The sequence below is a fragment of the Esox lucius genome, chromosome 25 (assembly GCF_011004845.1).
Source record: "Esox lucius isolate fEsoLuc1 chromosome 25, fEsoLuc1.pri, whole genome shotgun sequence".
Taxonomy (NCBI): domain Eukaryota; kingdom Metazoa; phylum Chordata; class Actinopteri; order Esociformes; family Esocidae; genus Esox; species Esox lucius.
Window position 1 is genome coordinate 18,237,237 of NC_047593.1, and position 17,474 is coordinate 18,254,710.

Consider the following 17,474-nt stretch of genomic DNA (forward strand, 5'->3'; position numbering starts at 1 on the left):
AAACCAATGCATTAACCTGTGTGCAGAACACCCTTGTAAACTCAAGCTCCGCAGTTAGTGCTTAATTCACTGAATCCACCCGGTTGAATTAACACAGACTAACAGAACAACAAGCTTGCAAAACTTGTCTCCTGCGTTGACCAGCAGCTGAGGTTGAGTATTTGAGATGAGGAAACAAAATGGACATCATGAAATTGTGAGGGAGAAAACAATAAAACATGCATTTTCAACTGCACTTTATAATTAACTGCAAAAGTGCAAATGCAAAACAATAAAAATGTACTTATTTTAAAGACAAAACAGAAACAGTTTATTTCAAACGCTATTTATATTTCAGTAAAATCTACTTGAATACGCTTTGAAACAAGAGTACAACAAAATAGAATATACTTCAAATGTTGAATATACAAACTAGTTCAGTCTGATCTCTTGCTTTCCCACTCTTAGGAGAACTAAGAAAATGAAAAAGGAAATGCAGGGGGTGGGGCCAAGTTCATGCTGCTGGGTGACCTTCAGTTTTCCAGTACAACAAAAGAAACAGAGGCACCAAAATGTCAGCTATAGGCAAACCATTGCAACAGGGAAGTAAATCTAAAGCTTATGGTCAAGGCCTCCTAGAGCCATATATAAGGTTGAATTTAATTACAAAAGTAATCAATCTGTTAACCAAATTTCAATTAAAATGTTTCCATATTGGAAAGCAGTGACAATTGGGAGTAGGAATTTCAGATCATTCCTAATGAGTTAAAAATCAAACTCACCATAAATCTAGAAATCAACCCCCAAGGTTTGAAAGTATAATACAAAAAATGTGGTGGCGCTTTTGTGTTATAATACTGTGCTTGGTACAAGGTATCAAAAGTCAGAATAAAGCGTAACACGAAAGCAAGATCAGCTTCTCTTATAAACATTTAATGGAAATAAAAAATAAAATAATTCTAAGGCTGTTTTGTTTTTAATTCCGTAAACTGTATAATGGTTATATACATATAAAGTCCCTTTTGTTAGTTCTTTTTTTTGTATCCTCTTAGAACAGAGTTATTCAACCCACTCCTCAGGGACCCACAGTCATTCCATACATGTGATCTATACCAGAGCCGGCACAGCTGACCAGTCAACTGATCATCAACCTCCCGATTGGTCAATCGGGTGGGCCTGTCGATACAACAAAATCAGGAGAAGTCAGGGGGTCATTGAGGATGGGTTGAAGACAAGTCTTAGAACCGCCCCGCGTCTTTCCAGAAGTCGTGTGTGTGTGTGTGTGTGTGTGTGTGTGTGTGTGTGGTGTGTGTGCGTGTGTGTGTTGCATAGCACCGGGCAACATACGGCATCTGCACAGTGATCGTCACAAGTTGCTGGTTTGCAGAGTGGGGAGGAAAACAAATTAAATTCTATACAAACTGATACAAAGCACAACATTTCTCTTCTCCATCTCTCTCCTTTACAGTTCACATTTGGTAGTTTGTAATTATTTGCCTTTTTAGTGTTCTCTTTTTTTTTGTTTGCGCTTCCTTTGTAGCTTTGCTACAGTCTCTGCAAACATAGTGATTTCAGTTTGACTTGGTCCCTTGAACCTCCAGGAGATTCGTCCGCCCCCGTTCAAAGTCACTGCTGGGCTCCTACGCGGCTGCCTGGGTTCCTATGTGGCTGGCTGGGTGGGTTCCTATGTGGCTGGCTGGATGGATGGGTTCTTATGTGGCTGGCAGTGTGCCATGAATCAAATCTGTCCCAAACAGCTCCCTATTCCCTACATACCGCCCTACTTTGGACAATGTTTCCAGGGAAGAGACGGGGCTGTGGTTTCCTGGGAACAGGCTGCCATCAGGTGAAGAGACAGGGGTGTGGTTCGAGAAGGTCGACCCCCAGGGAGCAGAGAGGGTTATGGGTAAAAACGGGGCTTTCCCTCATGTCTTTGTGTCCGAGTGTCAATACGAAAAGGGGAACAGATTCCTATCTGGACAGAGACCACCACAGGGACAGGATGGGTGGTGTGTGTTGTAGCACGTGACCTCTCTTCCTCTCAACACTCAAGATCTACGGATTTGTTTCCGGGTGAGACCTCTTCCGAGCTGACAACCACCGGGGTGATCTCCGTGGAGACGAGACTGACCTCCTCCTCCGGTGCTTCTGGCATCATCTTCGGAACCGCCGGTGGCCGTGCAGTCTTGGCCTGCAGTTCCCTCATCGCCGCGGTGGCGTCTGAACTTTTGATGATTCCGCCGATGATGTGGGGCGCAGGCGCCACCGGAGCGTTCTGATTGGCTGTCGTCGTCGTCACGGTGACCACAGTGGTGCCAGCCCCGCCTCCATGCGTCGACGTGACGATGTGGTGAGTCTGCGGCTGCTGCAGCGCCGTGGGAACTGCCAGCCTCATCACCTGTGTAGCGGCAGGTAAAACATCGGCCGTTACTAAAGAAATAAAAATCCTAGTTTCTGACAGATAAGCAACTGAAACACAAACCAATGAAACGACGAGTAAAGAAAAGATGACCTGTGTTCCGGGGGCCATTGTAGCCATGGTGACGTGGGGGGTTAGGCCTCGGAGGGTGAGAGGGCCCCCCAGGAGGGAGATGCTCCCGGCGGAGGAGCCACCCATGCCGGGCTTGTTCTGCTGCTGGTACTGGGCCAGCTGGTGAGCCGGGATGGTGATGATCTTAGCCAGCTGCACTGTGATCTTGTCCCCGTTCTCCGCCGTGGCCGGGACGATCGTGGGGATCGTCTGGATCACCACCTGCGGGAACCGAGTTACAGCGTTAGCGCCGCGTCCACTCACTCCAGGGGGATGAAACCGGGCCGGCCGCCTGGCAGGCGTGGCGGGGCACCAGGCCGGGTCTACAAGGGGACGGGCGGGCAGAGCTCCAGTCACTGCTGACACACCTTCTGTTGGGAACCGGGATTGCCCGTCGCCGTGCCGATGGGGGAGGAGCCGGCCAGCTGATAGGTTGTTTGGCCTCCTGTCGCCCCCGGTGCCTGTTGCATGGCGATCTTCTGACCCAGCGACGTGGTCATTACTACTGGAACCTGCATGGCGACCCGTACCGTCCTGGAGACAACAACCGGCAGACAGCAATGTTTTAATAAGTCTTACTGGAAACAACAATAGCAATAACGTGTGTGCGCGCGCGCACGTCTAACCTGGGTCCGGAGGCGGTGGGGATGACAGCAGTGTGAGAATGCTGCGTCTGTGTTCCGTCTGGCGCCGTGGAAACTGTCACTATCCTCGGAACCCCGGCCGCCACTCCACCCCCTGTCATCACCCCCTTGTTGCCCTTAGCAACCCTCAAGATGGTTGGCGTCTTGGCGAGCTCGGCCACGTTCAGTATAGACTCCGACGAGGGCGGGACTCTCTCGTGGTACGACTCTGAGCCAATCAGTTCGTCCGTCCCAGAGTCAGCCTTGTCGTCGTCGATGACAACAATGTTCTTGGGCATCTCCTTGAACTGGTAAACCAAGCGCTGACCTTCGACCTTTGCCAGGATTCCACGCTGATAGTAGTACCTAGAAGCCCACAGAGAGACAGGAGACTGATTAACGGCAAGAACTGGCCATTGTAGCTGGACCCTCATGATGTGCTTCCGGGTGTGTAAGGGGCTGGAGGTGGGTCCCGCGGTCAAGCCTTACCTCAGGGCCCTCCCCATGGTTTCGTAGTTCATGTCGGGCTTGTTCTTGTGTTTGCCCCACAGCTTGGACACGGCCTTGGAGTCCACCAGCTTGAAGATGCCCTTCTCCCTCTGGGTCCACTTGATGTACCTGGGACAGGTGTTCTTGTCCTGCAGCAGGTCCAGTAGGAACTCCCACAGGTAGGTGGTGCTGCCTGGATGGTGAGACACCATCAATTATCATATTTACCCGGACCAACAAGGTCCAGACAACCGTTATACCTGGCAGAACCAGGATTCAGTGGCCAGGCATACATCACCTTATACACTCAGTCAAGTTAATGAAAATAAGTGATAAGACTATCAAAAACCGGCTGCACGAAAAGTGAGCATGAACCCTCTTCACGACACAAATTCACTGATGTCCTTTTTATTTAATGCTCGTTTTGCGTGAATGTACGTACCTTTTCCCTCTCTGGGTTTCTTCTTGATCCCAACGTCAGGTGACCCGTTAGCTATGGCTGGTTGTTGGGTCTTGGGTTTCCTCCCTGCTACAGAGACAAGACATTTGACAATTTAATATAATCATAATTGGTATTAGTTGCTATCCAGCAGAAGGACCAAAAATCTAATTCACATTTTATCAGAATGAAACGCAAGTCAGCCGGGCCAGTCAGTCAGCCCAAATCGTACCTTTCTTCTTCCTGACCGGTTCGTGGTCGGGTCCCGGCTCTTCCGGCTCCTCTATCAGGGTGACCTCCATGTCCTCCTCCACACAGTCCTCCGTGGATACCTCCACTACTGTCTCGGTCATCACATCAGGACGCATCGCGGCGTGGATGAAGTCTGGGGTGGCCCCACACCCTGCAGGGATGAACACGTCTAGAGGGGGGAGGGGGCGGGGGTTAGACGAAGTGTATTTTTCTGTTTTTTTATTGGGGGGGGGGGGGGGGGGGCTGTCTCTCAGGGCGGGGTCAAAGTCCTTTAAGTGGTTACCTGGGCTGCGGTCTCCTCTCAGGCTGGAGGGGGAGTCCATATGTAACAGAGCCTCGGCTGCCTCGATGGTCTTATCAGAGAAGTGAATACTGGTGCCGTGACAGGATGCTTCCACTGCAAGGAACACACACACACACACACACACATTACTAGGTAGACAGTGACGGGTCCGTGGGGCACAGACGGGTCCGTGGGGCACAGACGGGTCCGTGGGGCACAGACGGGTCCGACAGGATCAGCAAAGAGTACGAGGGACACGCTGTCACTGCGTTCAAAACAACTCATTCACATGAGCCATAAATAAAGGCCAATTGCCCGACAACCAGTTGGAGACACATCGTTGGCATGTTAATGGGGCTCCTTCACACTTCAGATGGCTCACAGCGTTCATAGTTCTGGGAAATGGTTACTAGATTCAGACCCCTTGTTACACTTTGCATTTGTTTTAAAAATAGGTGCCAGAAACCGCAACCCCCCCCCCGGCCATCCTGGTTGTGCAGGCTCACCGGTGCCCCCCAGTGTTCCTCAAAATATATATAATCAAACCAGATAGGCTACAGTTTTTAATATTTCTGGTATGGTTACAAAGCATGTTTACAGGCAGGACTTAATGCTGACTTTCACAACAAACAGGCAGGCGCAGAAATGTAGGACCTCAATGTACATGAGCCATTGAAGCTAGAATTCTCCATACAGCCAGTCCAGTGTTGTACCCAAACACACACCCCAGGTCACACAGCAAAATACAGCTCATACGCTTAAACATTCAATTAAGGAAAGGAGACAGGGTAAAAACAAGCAGTTAGACCAAACTGGAACGCAAGCCCGTCTGAGTGACCATGGGGACAGACCGGGCTCACGATCGGCGCCCCAAACGGCTCCCCAGTAGGGCACTACTTCACACTAGAGCCCTAAGGGGAGGAGCTTGAAGAGCAGCACGCCATTCAAGTCCAGCACCTTCAGGGGCGTAGGGGGAATAGCCCCGCTTTAGAGGGCAGGGAAGCGCCTCGGGGCGCAGGCCACCGAGAGCACCTGCTGTTGTCCGTCTCAGGGGTGAGGGTCAGGTTACCGTCACCTCTGCCTATGTTTGGCTATGAGGCAGGAGCCGGGTGGAGAACAGGGGCTATCTTTAGGAGGCAGCCAGCCTACCCACCCACCCACCCACCCACCCTCAGACACTGATACACATGCTACCGCTCGTCTCTCATAACTTAGCATCCAAGAAACAACTTGTACAACACACACACACACGCACGCACCTTTATACTTCTTAAAAGTTGCATTGCAGTGTAAGCTGCAATGCAATTCCATTATTTTCTTTACTGTAAGCTGGCCAACTGCCCAGCGGACGTGTAATGTATCCACACACACAGACAACTACATTCAGATTTGACATGGTTATGGGCCCCGGATAGACCAAGCTGCCCTTGAAACCAGGCAGGACTAAATAGGCTAAATAACCCCCCCCCCCCCAATAGATGTGTTATGGTAACTTGGGTGTTGGATACTTTTACACAGAAGCCTTCCACATCTTTAGACTAGTTAACCTGTCAGCATAAATTCCAAAATGACACCCATTTTCATATTCTTAGGTGTCGGTCTTTAGTACTTGATTAACTCAGGTTTTATTATTCAATTGTTCAGATACTTCCTTGGGGACTCATTTGGTTGTAAATGTACTACAAGCAACAATTTCATTTATAGTAAATGTCAGCATATTTCACAGTAAAAAATTAAGAAAAAATACATAATTTGAATCTCTCCAACAAGAAGTTAAGAACAATCTGGCACTTGTTCTTAATTAGGAAAAATAAAATACATACTTTAAATTTCTCCACAACAAATTAAAAACAAGCTGGCACTATTTAACCAAACAAGTAATAAACTGTCCGACAGAAAGTAGTGCTTTCCCTTATAACTTCCGTGTTTACACATGCGTAGCCTTTCCCTCCAGTTCTCTTCGAAGACGCTCTCAAATCCTTCCCGTCACTCAACCTACGCCCGGACGCCATTGGCTACTTTACTGCTCTATACCCACCCATCTAAAAGCGCTCATTGGCCATTGGGAGGATTTCGAACAGCTCACGAGCGCCGTTAGTTAAATAGACCTGTCAATCAAACTAAAACCCCTCCTGGATGCATAACGAATATCTTGATTTAAGGGAATAAATGTATCATCTCCAATGAGACAAAAATAAATTAATGTTTGTGCGCTTGCGACTAAACGCCCAAAGACAGCATTGTGAGAGCACCATTGTAGCCAATTCAGACACTTGTCTAAATCACTGGTCTGCCATGCTTAGATAACGGGCCGAATCTAACAAAAAACGGGACTTAGCGAAAAATACCAAAAAAATATTAACAAATAAATACAACACAACCAACTAGACGTTATAAATTATCTCCGTATCATCAGTCGCAACGTTTGAACAAACAGACTATAGGTTATGTTAACGTTTTTTATGGAAAATGATTGACATTTCGACAAAGGACAATAATCATATCACAACCTAAGATTAAAGGTATGACGTTAGATATTTTCTATGAAATGGCAAGATAAATATTCATAAACGCAAAATAAAAATAAATCCACATGCCCTTCCGACTCAGACAGCGTGGCAAAGACGTAGGAAAGACAACATCCACAGGACAACACTTCCTGGTTTCAGCAGGGATCGCTCTGTACCCGAATAAGCGGTTAATGACAAACATAGAAAAACTATTTACTTATAATAATATGCAAGAGATGCTTAATGCAGTTTGCAGTCCAGTCCTGCAGTGTGTACAGCCCAACGGCACTTCAAAACATTTTAAGAGCGACAGAAGAAAAGCGGACATCGCCATGCAGGTTGCTAACCAATGTTATCACTTCCTGCTTTGCCCTCATTTACTTCATCAAACAACGTAACCGATATCGGGGCACAACTGTTGCCAAAAAGCACACACGCAACGCGTCAAAGCTAAGCCACCGAGAAAATTAATAAATTAATGCATTTACGTTACCTGCTCTGATGAGCAGATCAAGTTGGTTAGCGGGCCCATCATGCAGTGAAGTCGCCATGTTCTTCCCGTGCTGCAGATTCGCATTGACTTTACACTGAAATGCACAGGCAGACAAGCGCGGATCACTCCGCCGCCACAGGAAATCTCTTCAAAATTCAAGCCAGACCGCTTCACAGCCCACACACCGACAGACTCCGCCGGGCATGTGTGTCCTTCCGCGCCAAACACAGGAAATCCTCCGCTCTATCAAGCCCTTTCTTGCGTCAAACTAACGTAAACCAAAGCAGGAAGAAGGCGGATAGCTACATAATAATCCCGTGCATTCAACATTAATTTAATTACATTAGATTTTTTTTAGACGATACCATTAATGCCCTTATGTACCATAAACTATATTAATACAAACATTTTAAGAGAGTCTAGCAATGGTGACATTGGCCATGTTCAGTAGAAATTAGGTGAACTTGAGTAAATCTCACTCAAAACATCCCACCATAGCAAGTACAAATACAATCTCAAGTAATAAGTGCACAGTAATTTAGACATCAGAGAATCTAGGCAGCATATAAGAATACAACATTTTGGTAATAATTAGTGAGCTTCATAGAAAATGAGATGCCCTTTGGGACAAATACTAAGTCTGTGCCCCAGACAACATTCATCAGTCACCAAACAATGAGCAAGTCATGTAAAGGTACCAATGGGTGGAATTAAGAGACAATGAGAAGCTGTTTGTTTTGTACTTACATCAGTGCTGGCTTAAAAAAGCAAGCCGACCACTATTAAAACACACACAGGGTTTTCAGCTTGCTTACCCAACTCACCTCCAGGACATATCTTGTCTCAAAAGTATTACATTAAATAAAGAGAGATTTTCTTTTTGCATCACCTAAGCCTTTGGTCACAAGTGTAGTTTTCTATCTTAGTCCAACTATATAAACGGACAGTATTTTTGCCTGGTTACAATAACATCGCTGCTAAAAACACAAAAATCCTGTAAGATTTCACATGTGCTACACAAGACAGACACAAGAGGGCGATGTCTACTGGCAGACACGGGCTATTTACATAATACATAACGCTATCTGGGACCTTTGGGACACCCCAGTGCATAACCCAGTGGCTGGGGGAATTCATAAGGCAGAATAGAGCGTGCATTTCTGTCGTTTTGAGTCTTTCGGTGCACTGCCAGCCCCATTGAGGGTTTTCTGTCATTTTAAGGTGGTCAACCGGGAGCCTGTCACTGGAATCATCATCATCATCATCATATCCATGCCGGAAGAGCCTTTTGACAACTAGGGGCCACTGTCCTACCCCATGAAGTAGTCACTGTCGGGACAGCCCAAGGATCACATTCAGACCCTCCCAGTGCATCGATTTAGACTGTTCCTGCCACTGAATCCTGCAGCTGTGGGATTAGAACCAGTGACCTCTTGGTTATTCTGGTCCAGTGCTCTTGACCCTTGCTCTTTTTTGTAGCAAGGCTACTCAGGCTGTGTTTAGTGCCCTTTGTAATTATTGGGACAGTAAAGTATTTACTTTTTTTTCTCTACACTCAAAACATCTGCTTTTAAATTAAACAATTAATAAGAGGTATGAATATGGCCAAGCCCTCAAGCCCACTAGTGAGCTCAGAAATAACAAACCGACTTGGCAACGAAAGACCTCTACAGTGCATGATCAAATAATGCTCAACAAAAAATAAAAAAGAATCAGGAAACTGTCCAGGAGATGCAGACCTGTAGTTGGCCTTAAAAACAAGATGGCCGGGTTACCGTTGGCAAAATAGTATCCACAAGAGCTGGCTGAGTGAGGGTTAGGGTTAATGTACAGCGGCCCGACGAGACAGAGATTAACATACAACAGAGTGAATGGAAGAAGAAAGTGCAACAACCTGAAATATACTGCTATAGCAATGACGTTTTAGGGCCAATAAAGTGGAAAGGTCTTGACAAGTCAATACCCAGATTCCAAACCAACTGAACATGCCTTGCATGCATTTAAAGCAGAGACGTAAGGCAAAAAGCCTTCAGAACAATCCCCAGTGTCTGTTGGGGTCAGGGGGTCACAGACTTCAAGGCAGTAATTGCAGGCCTATGCCTCCAAGTATGCCTCCAAGTACTAACCTAAATACTTAATTACTACAATACATTAACCTGCACAGACGGGTCAATTGATAAATGGGCAAACAGGTCTGTAGGCAAATACCATCCAATGAAAGCTGAGAACCTAACTTTGAAATCCAAACTGACAAAAGAAGAAAACACCTACGTCGATCAAGGATTCTGGGCGCAGTCGCTCCATGAGTCCACTTTCAGCCCCCTTCCCCAATCCAATGTGCCCCTCACCTGTCTCCCCCGCTTCAGTCTCCACCTCCTGTTCGTCCCCAACATCCTGCATCAGGTAGGTCCCGTCATCGTAGACCAACACCTGGGCTGAGAAGCACTGCTGAAGCCTGCTCCCTGGCACCTCCTCTACAATCACCGCTGGGTACTCCCCATCCTCATCCGTCTCCAACTCCACCCGGTCACCTTCCACCTCCACCTCCGCCTCGCCATCACACTCCTCCACCTCACACTCTCCCTCCTGGAGGGAAGAAGGGGGGATGAGGGAGAGCAAAACAAAGTGAGAGAGAGACAGAGAAATAAATTAAGAGGGAAACACAGAAATAAAGAGAAATAGACACAGAAATACTACTTTAACTTCGTACAACTCTATGGGAAACATGTCCCAAGTAATCAAACCCCTTCGCTTTCATCTCCATTTGGTTGATTTAGACTTCATTTACAATTGATTACATTTGTTTTTTTCCCCAACAATCTATAAAGTACTGGAAAATGACAAATAGAAAACATGTTTAGAAACAGTGTAATAACAGCAGTTCCCTGCCAGGTTTCAGCAGGGATCCTCTGTATTCAGATTCTACTCTTGTAGAAGCATCTTCGGCAGAGATTGCTTTAAATCTCCTGGATTTGGGCACTTTCTCCCGTTCTTCCTTACAGATCTTCCTAAACTCTGTCAGACTGGATGCGGAACGTCCGATCCGACAGAGTTGTAAATGACCATGTCCTCCATTTTTGATCAGATCTTGAAGGATACCAAAAACAGCGACGTGAAGACAGTGTGGACTGTCCAGGACACAGAAGAGACTGACTGATTGTTCACTAGACCGCCAGCCTCCACCTAAACACTGATCTGCTGAGGAACACACACACACACACACACACACACACACACACACACACACACACACACACACACACACACACACACACACACACACACACACACACACACACACACACACACACACACACACACACACACACACACACACACACACACACACACACACACACACACACACACACACACACACACACACACACACACACACACACACACACACCTGTTGAGGATCCTCCACGGCAGTGATGTACTCCACCACCGCCCCCCCGCTGTCAACAAGTACCACAGAGGTCATGCCTCTGCTGGCTCCCTGCGGCCCCCCGGATCCTCCCCACGCTGCCCCACGTTGGTGGACTCCGGTACTGCAGCCAGCGGTCCCAAACCGAGAGGCTGGAAAAACAGAGAGGGGGGGTGTTTAGTAAGCATCCCAATCTACTGCGCGGGGCTATCTCTGGCTGCAAGGCTGCATCATATGTTGACACTGATGGTGTTATTGCGTTATTTATGCATTTTACATGATTTCTCTCCCTCTCTCAGAGCAAACCCAAGCAAATTCCGTCCACTTTGCAAAATGAAGTCTCTCCCAGCTATCTCCAGGCCACAGGAAGTCATCCTAAGCAGAGAGGGGAACTGAGAACCAAAACAGGAAGACGACTCAGCTCCCCGCCCTCCATTTAACGGCTCATTGTCTAACAGACGCCGTGGCAATGGTTGCTAAGGGCCTGTGCGCAGACCAGGGGGCTTGCATAGGGAATAGCGCACACACCTAACATGAGCCTCTTCTCATTTCAAACATTGTTCACAGACTCTCCCCGGGCCTTCTGGTCCAAGCTAGAAGAATTCCTATTCTGCGAGGCGGTTTGATGTACCAGAACCTCTCCTGGACATCACAGAGCCTCACCCTGAAGTCTCCTAAATGCCTGGCAGCAAGACGATTATTTCTCAAGGCTCAACTGATTTGACAAACATGACATGAATCAGCTGACTCGAGTTACACACCACATGCTCTACCCTACAATGACACTAGATATTTCCATGGCAACACAGCTACTATGACAAAGGAAGATCGGACAGCCTGTCCTTTATCAAGACCGTTAACCATTATCGCTCCGGTAAGCCAAAAGAGCTGGTTAACGGTCCTTTATCAAGACCGTTAACCATTAGCGCTCAAGTAAGCGCTAATGGTTAACGGTATTAAAAAATAATAATAATTGGGTTGTGTGGTTAATCCGATTGTTTTGACAGCATCGCAGTAGATTGTGGGCATGGTAACCGTCCCTGTGCCAGAAGCCCAGGGTTATTCTTCTATCGCTCAGTCCTTCAGAAAGGCTTAAACACCATGACATCATCTGGACTATACACAAATGTATCATAATGGATGTGTGATGTAGGCTAATCATTGGGACATAACCTGAAAGGCAGATCAGACCTATTTCCTAACTCGCCAGGTTAGTGTTATTCAACACATTGGCTATCCTGCCCATCAAAGAAGGGCTTATCACTGTGCTAATTCCCAAATTTCAAGATGGGAACAGGGTTTAAAATCCAAGCACTGATTCTGAAATCATGTGGTCTGTCAGCTTTCATTTTTACCAGAACTTTGATGGTCATCTTTACTTTTGGTGCTTGTGATTGGAGTTAGGGTAGAACCAAGACAATCTGTGTAAGTAGATTAGATATAATGGAACACAGGCAGAAGATGATGGCCTTTATCTCACACTCACACTCTCTCACACACACACACAGACTAAACAAGTCTCAAACAAGACATTCAACTTTCCACATTCAAACAAGAATTACAGGCCCGTTGAGGAGAAACTGCCATGTCAGCCAAACAGAACACACACAAAAGAAAAAAACACCTAAAAGTCAACAAAAAAAGAGGGAGCGCCCCCCCCTCTCCCCTCCACAAACACACACACACACCAAAGTTTTATTACTAAGTTGACAAAGTTACCCCAAACACAACCGGCACAGAGCATTGATGTCTGCCCATATATACAACACGTAAAGATCAAGTCCTGTAACTCCAATGCATCTAACTGAAAACCAACGTGTTAACCCTAAACAAGGGAGAGAAATCGGGTACTTACGAAGTAAAAGCCATGGAGCCCATAGGGCAGAGCATGCTGGTACACCCAGGCCGTTAGGAAGTGCTGGCGATGTGGGGGACGGAAAACCCAACAACGTGGCTCGAGTCAGCATCTCATGACCACATTCCCCCCGGAGTCCCACACGCTCATCCTCAAAGCGGGATGGCGTTTTCAAAGGAACGATCCAACATTCCGAGGAACGATCCAACACTCCGAAGTCGTCGCAAATGCATTCCGTGACATCTGAATGCTTCAGAGCTCTGGCTGTTTTGCTTAATATAACTGAGGTGCTAGTCAGAGGTTGAGAGAGAGAGAGAGAGAGATGTGGTCTTGCTACACTGGCTTCTTTTTCCTCTCTCCATCCTTCTCTTCTCTCATTTGTCTGCTCCATGTGGTAGGAGGAGTCCCACAGACACTCGGGACTTTGAGAAAGCCAGCCCCGCCCCACGGTCACATGACATGGGTGGAACAGACAGACACAGTGTCACATGATCCTGCAACAACAGGACTTTTTGTTCAGACTGAGGCTCCTCTGTAAAGTAACAACACCCTGCCCTTTGGCTCACACACATGTGCGTGCGCAGAACTCAGACTGACACAGCTAGACCCCCTCATGCATTAACCATCTACTGTCATAACTCCCTTAGCAACAGCAGGGATACACTAAGGCCCAGAGCCAATGAGGTGAAGAGTACGCCCACTAAGGGCAGAGCCATTGAGGGAGACAATATGCCCACTAAGGCCCAGAGACAATCAGGAGGGGGACAGTACGCCCACTAAGGCTCAGCCCCAGAGCCAATTAGGAGGTGGACAGTACTCCAACAAAGGCCCAGAGCCAATCAGGAGGAGGTGGACAGTACTCCCACTTAGGCCCAGAGCCAATCAGGATGTGGACAGTACTCCCACTTAGGCCCAAAGCCAATGAGGAAGAGGCAGACAGTACTTCCAACTAAAGCCCAGGACTGTGGCCACTTTAAAACTGAGGCCATAAACGAATGCATAAAGGTCAGCAGCACTTCAAATGGTGCTTAAGGGGCCAAATGTGTGCCAGGAAAACACCAGAACCATGACCCTTTCCGTTGACCCTAAGCAGGAAGGACCCACGGACTCATGCGGCTCACGTCAAATTCTGCCCAACCCTATATAGGTTGCAGCAAAAAGTTTTGGTAATCACACGCTCACCGTATCCCCATCTTCCTGTTCAAAGCTGAATGGAGTGGAACCTTGAACGACTCAAGCTTTTCTCCTCTAATCTCTCTAGTCACCAAGGTGTTTTAGCCCAAAGGATTTCCACTCAACTGGAGGGTTTTTGTTTATCGCACCATTCGCGGAGCAAAACCACTAGGTAACCTACTCTGAGTATTTCTTCAAAACGACAGGGTTATTTCAGCACTGTTGAGAAGAGCGTTTCATAAGGCTGTATCCCGTTCACATGACCAACCGACTGGCCTTTCATTTAAATTGGTGTCCGGGCAAACGTTTCCAGAAAGTGAATCCCCTCTAACAGGTCCTATCAGTGCCTGAGACAGAACAGATGTGGACTACAATGTGAACTACAGGAAGGTTTTCAGATCACGGAGGACTCAATATAAGAACATGTTGTGTTCCAGGGTCAGTGTACTTCGCACGGAACCGCACTCCTTGCGTACAGTGCCAGTAATTAGAGGGACCACGGGAGATTTTACTGCACTAATAGCATAAATACAAGCGTGAATGATCAGGTCCGATTTTACATTAATGTTTCAAGTTTTTTTTTCTTCTACAAAATTGAGTGCCTGAGATAGTCGCCATTGAAACGTTCTCGCTGGTCCGTCTACCAGTTTGCAATGACGGTGCTGTCTCCTCATACTCGCAGTACTATGCCCCCACCCTAAACCACCCTGGACTCGCTGATATTATTCTGGTCTTGTTCAGTAAGGGAAGAGGAGACAAGTCGTTAAATCCAGTCTTGTAAATGTTAAAGGCCGGATTACACAGAGTGACCCTTTAACAAAGGTTTTGGTCAGTCCTCACAAAATGCTTTATATGACTTGGGGTTACGTTTAGGGCTAGGGTAAAGCTTCAATTTAGCTAAAATAATTATTTTTAATAGTACTAAGTTGCAGGTCCTGATCTCGATAGTAAAAGTATCGTGCAAATGTGAACCCAACACTCCAACTCTCTCCCTCTCTGAGCGTTAACACTTATAGGCTCTGTGCACAAGCGTATGGACGAACTTCCGCTTTAGCCAGATGTCGGCATATCATTTTCCGGTATACTTATGGCAATCACCCGCGTCGCCCAAAATGTCTCCAAGACCTGCCTAAAATAAGCATTAGTGATGTCCATCGAATTGTTGATGCCTGGTCCCCTGCTCCAACACGCAAGCGGAACAAGGGATTCAAACTCTACGTATCGAGTTATCTGCACAACTACGAGGGTAAGTAGTTTACTGTGGTGTCCCGGCTGGCTATCGGCTAAGCTAGTTAGCAACGCGTTCCTTTTTAGTGTAGTATTAGGCAGGACAATAGAATGCATAAAAATTCACCCTAGCCTCAAAAACGGCAAAAGAACGCTGGCTGAGCTGGAACGCTAGCGCGTCCCCATAGCAAGTGAATTGAAACGAACCTTCATTCAGCCTCTTCAACCTGAATGAAGCTTAAAATTCCATAGCCTCAAAAAAGCACCAAAACAGGTCTCCTCTTTTATTTTACTACTGTAATCTCATTACACAACGAAACTGAAAAATAACAACTGGCATAGGAAGTAAACATCTGGTCCTATATGGTATTAATTGCACTTAAACCTGCGTTACGTGGAAGTACATAAAAATAAAAAATAAGCCATATTTTATTAAAAAGAGGATATTCTCCTGATTAAAATGATGCCCCACTTGTACCTTGAAACTTAAATGAGTCACGTACATTATATATATATATATTTTTTTTTTTTCGTACAACAGCATCACTCAATTTGTTGTGAGTTTAGCTGTTTACTAATGCGGATGAGTATTAGTAAGTAAACCGGAAACTGCAATACCGACTTCTAGACAAAAGCGGAAGTTCGTGCACAGTGTCTATTGTTCCCCCTCACAGCCCCCCTCCCTCAGATCACTATGGTAACACTGGTCCGACCTCCCATGTCCACTTTGACTTTCCCTTTCATGCCCCCAACAACTTCAAGGTAACATTCAGGTAAATGCAAATGTTGGTTCAGCCTTGTCAGATGGCTGCAAGCTGCACCCAGTTTAAAAAATAAATAAAAATGGTGTCAGTTGAACGTTAGGCCCTAGTTACCCAACAGAGCCAAGGCTTTTGAAACGGCCCTTATCTTGGGATAATTTGGCCTGTCATCAACGGCCTTGGTGGATCAAAGGTATATCTGTCTAGGCCAGCTACCAACCCTTGAATGAAACTCATCCATCCCTAAGCTTGTTGTTATTAGCGAACATATTCTTTAAATGTCTAGTGAAGACGTGTGCGGTCGAACTGGGCAGAGAAATTAGTTAATTATTAATTAGTCTGTATGGCGTTAAACAGTACGCGTGCACGAGTTGTTCACCTAAGAACTGTCGCCTTCGCAACTGTTACTGACGCCACTGTTCCCGGTTAAAGTCTAGATAGTACTGGCGGTACAAATGTTATAGTGGGTTAAGTAAGGTCCTCGGGTTAAAATGTCCATACTTGGGTCAAGGCCAGTCTAAATGCAGTGGTTGAACAAACTGAGGGTGATGCCCAGCAAGTTACTAATAACCTCATTCATGAAAACGAACCTTAATTAAAGACTTTCTTTACACAAGACAGTTGTTTGACAGCTACTATATAATTAGCCAACTAATGAACACTTCAATCCAGTTAGCTATTGTAGCTAGCTCATAACATCCCCATTTATGTTGTGGTGCATTTTACGATTATCGGACAGCTAGCTAAATTATCTATCGGGTTAGTGACCTAGTTATTCCGTTAACATATCGATAGTTACTGTACAAGGGTGAGAATCTCCTTGTCCTTACCTTGAAATGCCTCTTCAACCCAGTCCAACTAACGGGGTTGCTGATGCAAGGCCGAGTTAACTGACACAATGGTAACGTTAGCTAGCTAGCTGACGCCGCTAACTATGCACCTATTTTGCTAATGTACAGTGACACTCCGCGTAACCTCTCCCGAACAGAGCTAGCCAGTTAGCTTGCGAGTTAGTTATCGTTGCTAACAAATATTGCACGCAAACTGCTTTCTTTTAGCGAAATACATCCGTATCCCCATATTGTAAGGCTCTTGGAAAATGAGCGCCTTTTGTTTCTGAATGTTTGAAAGCACGTTGCTATGTTATTCTAAACAACAAATTACCCTTTTTTCCAAGGGGGCTCGACTCGTTCGTTTAGCTGGGGAGATTCGACTCAAAACCACACACACGAGCCTGTCAGCGAATGACACACAAACGGTGACGTCACGCAGAACAACACCCCCCCCCACCAAAAAAAAAAAAAAAAGTATTTATATAAATATTCCCCAAATTATAAACCTAGCGACACTATATTTCAGTTGACTAAAAGACTACTTTTTAAAGTAATTGTACATGTAAGTTGTTGTTTCTTGAAAGACTCCATACCAGGCCT

At 46.3% G+C, this 17,474-nt stretch overlaps 1 protein-coding gene across 4 annotated transcripts; it reads right to left on the minus strand.

Annotated features, from left to right (window-relative positions):
* Positions 1 to 309: 309 nt before the first annotated feature.
* elf2b (E74-like factor 2b (ets domain transcription factor)) lies at positions 310 to 17,276 on the minus strand. Of its 4 annotated transcripts, none has more exons than XM_010888178.4 (11): positions 17,206 to 17,276; positions 11,008 to 11,177; positions 9,947 to 10,184; positions 4,596 to 4,709; positions 4,293 to 4,481; positions 4,064 to 4,150; positions 3,622 to 3,814; positions 3,136 to 3,498; positions 2,878 to 3,043; positions 2,492 to 2,731; positions 310 to 2,377 (listed from the first exon to the last, which is right to left on the minus strand). In XM_010888178.4, exons 2-11 carry the CDS (start codon positions 11,080 to 11,082, stop codon positions 2,021 to 2,023), a joined length of 2,022 nt encoding a protein of 673 aa, XP_010886480.2. In that variant the 5' UTR covers positions 11,083 to 11,177; positions 17,206 to 17,276; the 3' UTR covers positions 310 to 2,020. The 4 variants fall into 4 exon arrangements, with proteins under 4 accessions (XP_010886480.2, XP_010886479.2, XP_010886478.2 ...); XM_010888177.5 differs by having other exon boundaries at positions 16,872 to 17,267; XM_010888176.5 differs by lacking the exon at positions 17,206 to 17,276 and adding an exon at positions 12,881 to 13,204.
* Positions 17,277 to 17,474: the final 198 nt, after the last annotated feature.